The 2,500-nt window shown below is 42.6% G+C and overlaps 1 protein-coding gene across 1 annotated transcript in view; it reads left to right on the top strand.

The window, feature by feature from the left end:
- The window catches only part of arhgap32b (Rho GTPase activating protein 32b), a 58,137-nt gene that overhangs the window by 28,421 nt on the left and 27,216 nt on the right, over window positions 1-2,500 (top strand). The window contains exons 8-11 of the mRNA XM_063202247.1: window positions 342-434; window positions 1,681-1,803; window positions 2,027-2,104; window positions 2,482-2,500. The exon at window positions 2,482-2,500 is cut by the window's right edge and continues 63 nt beyond it. Of these exons, the coding sequence (XP_063058317.1) occupies window positions 342-434; window positions 1,681-1,803; window positions 2,027-2,104; window positions 2,482-2,500 (313 nt within the window). The remainder of the gene's footprint in view (window positions 1-341; window positions 435-1,680; window positions 1,804-2,026; window positions 2,105-2,481) is intronic.

Below are 2,500 nucleotides of genomic sequence, written 5' to 3' on the forward strand. Positions count from 1 at the left end.
GCCAATATTTTTTTGTCGTGAGATTGCCGACCGTTGTGGCCCAGTGAACTTTGTTTTTCATAAACTGACCGACTGCTGCTTGTAGTGATAGCTAAACCACAACTCCCAGCATGCCCGGTAACAGACACCGCCAGAAAGAAGCGTGCCCCTCCCTCTTCTGGATTACATACAGTGTGCTGAAGGGCTTCACACTGGTTAAACAAAATCTGTAGCTAGCCCGATTGAAGGTAGAGGGCTTTTGAGCCCTGTGGCAGCTAACTTAAGTGCTGCTTCAAAATGATTCGCTGAATGAAGAGGTTGGGAACCACTGCTGTGCTAACTGCTCTGTCTCCTCCCCTCAGGCCGTTTCCCCCATGCTGATTGGCTACCTCACCCGCCTGTCGGCGATTGCTGACAACAGGATCAACTGTGGGCCTGCCCTCACCTGGATGGAAGTCAGTGCACATGTCTCTCAAGCTGTCTCTCTGCATCTGTCTGTCTGTCTGTATAGTGTGTATGTCTGTCTTTTTTATGTGCTGGCCTGTCTGTCTGCAATGCATGTCTGTCTGTCTGTGTCAGCAAATCTCTATCTGTCTGCCTGCCTGTCAGCAAATCTGTCTGTCTGCCTGCCTGCCTGCTTGTGTCAGCAAATCTGTCTGTCTGTCTGTCTGCTGACCTGTCCTTCTGTCTTTCTGCATGTCTAACTGTCTTTCTATCTCTCTGTCTTCCTATCTGTCTTCCTTCCTATGTGTTTGTATGTGTGGCGGTCTGTCTGTCTCTCTGTCTGTGCATTTCTGTCTGTATGCGTCTATGTGTTTCTCTGTGTGTGTGTGTTCTTCTGTCTGTCCATATGTCCTTGGCGTGTCTGAAATATTCACCCAATCACACATAGTCATTCTGCTGTGTCCTGCCATGGAGAAGTGGACTGGATTAGTCAAGGTGTGGGCTGGCATGTGAATTTAGCAATCTGTTAATGGGGCATTTTTCACCAGTAGTCATTGGATGACTGGTGAACAACTTCAGCTTGATATCAGGTCTACCTGAAGGAATTTTAATGGATAGCATAGCATGCTTCAGTATAGATAATGAGATTAGCGTACTAATAAAATAATTAAAAAAGGATAGATTCCAATTCTTTCTGTGATTGGTAGATCATGATTTTAGTGATTTGGTGATCGGGCAAAAAAAAAAGCTGCTCAGAGCATCTCTAATAAGGACAAGAACAATGATGCTTGCACTATTAACTTACTAGTACTACTACTACTACTATTACTACTTCTACTACTAATAGTAATAATTAGGTCTGGGACATTAATCCATTCATTTTGATTAATGAATCACACAAAAATTAACGTGATTAAAAAAATAACTCATTTTAATCGCACTATAATATAGCTACATAGTTCTGGATTAGAACAGTGTGGAGGGCAGCATTTCGCCTCATGGTGAACAGTCTGCTGAAATTGAGAAGAGTTATGCCTTCTTTTAAAAATGAACAATATTTTTAGATGAAGCTTATTTATTGTCATTATTCAAAATCCATGAAAAAAAAATACTTTTCACTTTTTACAAGTCAGATATTTAAATGCAATTAAAATGCGATTAACTTGATTAATTCATTTCAAAGCCTATAGATTAATTCGATTACACATTTTAATCGAGTCCCAGCCCTATTTATAATACTAATGTGTGTTTTTCTAGTTGGACAATAAGGGGAACCACCTGCTGGTGCACGAGGAGTCGTCTATTAATGTCCCTGCCATCGCAGCAGCCCACGTCATCAAGCGATACAACGCACAGGCTAATGACGAACTCTCATTCGAGGTAGGTGGAAGGGAGTGTGTGTGTAGGTGGAAGGGTGTGTGTGTGTGTGTGTGTGTGTGTGTGTGTGTGTGTGTGTGTGTGTGTGTGTGTGTGTGTGTGTGTGTGTGTGTGTAAAAACAAAAAATCTTTCCCCCCTTAGAAGTGTTATATTCTTATTTTGTATATACACCATTTTGTAATTTTGGTTCATTGTAATTGTGCGCACGTGTGTGCGTGTGTATAGGTTGGAGATATTGTGTCTGTGATCGACATGCCCCCTAAGGAGGATACCATGTGGTGGAGAGGGAAACACGGATTCCAGGTACACACACACACACACACACACACACACACACACACACACACACACACACACACACACACACACACACACACACACACACACACACATATGCACAAATGCTTTCACTCTTTCACTCTACACACACACTTTCACTCTCTCTCTCTCTCTCTCTCATTGTCCTTTACTCACACACTCTCTCATGGCTTTCAGGTACACACACACACACACACACACAATAATAATATACTATTGTGGTCTATACAGGTATAGCTATTACCAGACTAACTGGAAGGAGGGTGCTTTATATACGTATGCATATGTCATCAGAGTGTGAATGTGTATGTGTCCGTGTGTGTGTGCGTGCGTGCGTGTTTGTGTGTGTGTGTGTTCTCCAGGTTGGCTTCTTCCCAAGTG

The sequence above is a fragment of the Engraulis encrasicolus genome, chromosome 7, assembly GCF_034702125.1.
Source record: "Engraulis encrasicolus isolate BLACKSEA-1 chromosome 7, IST_EnEncr_1.0, whole genome shotgun sequence".
In the NCBI taxonomy this organism is placed as follows: domain Eukaryota; kingdom Metazoa; phylum Chordata; class Actinopteri; order Clupeiformes; family Engraulidae; genus Engraulis; species Engraulis encrasicolus.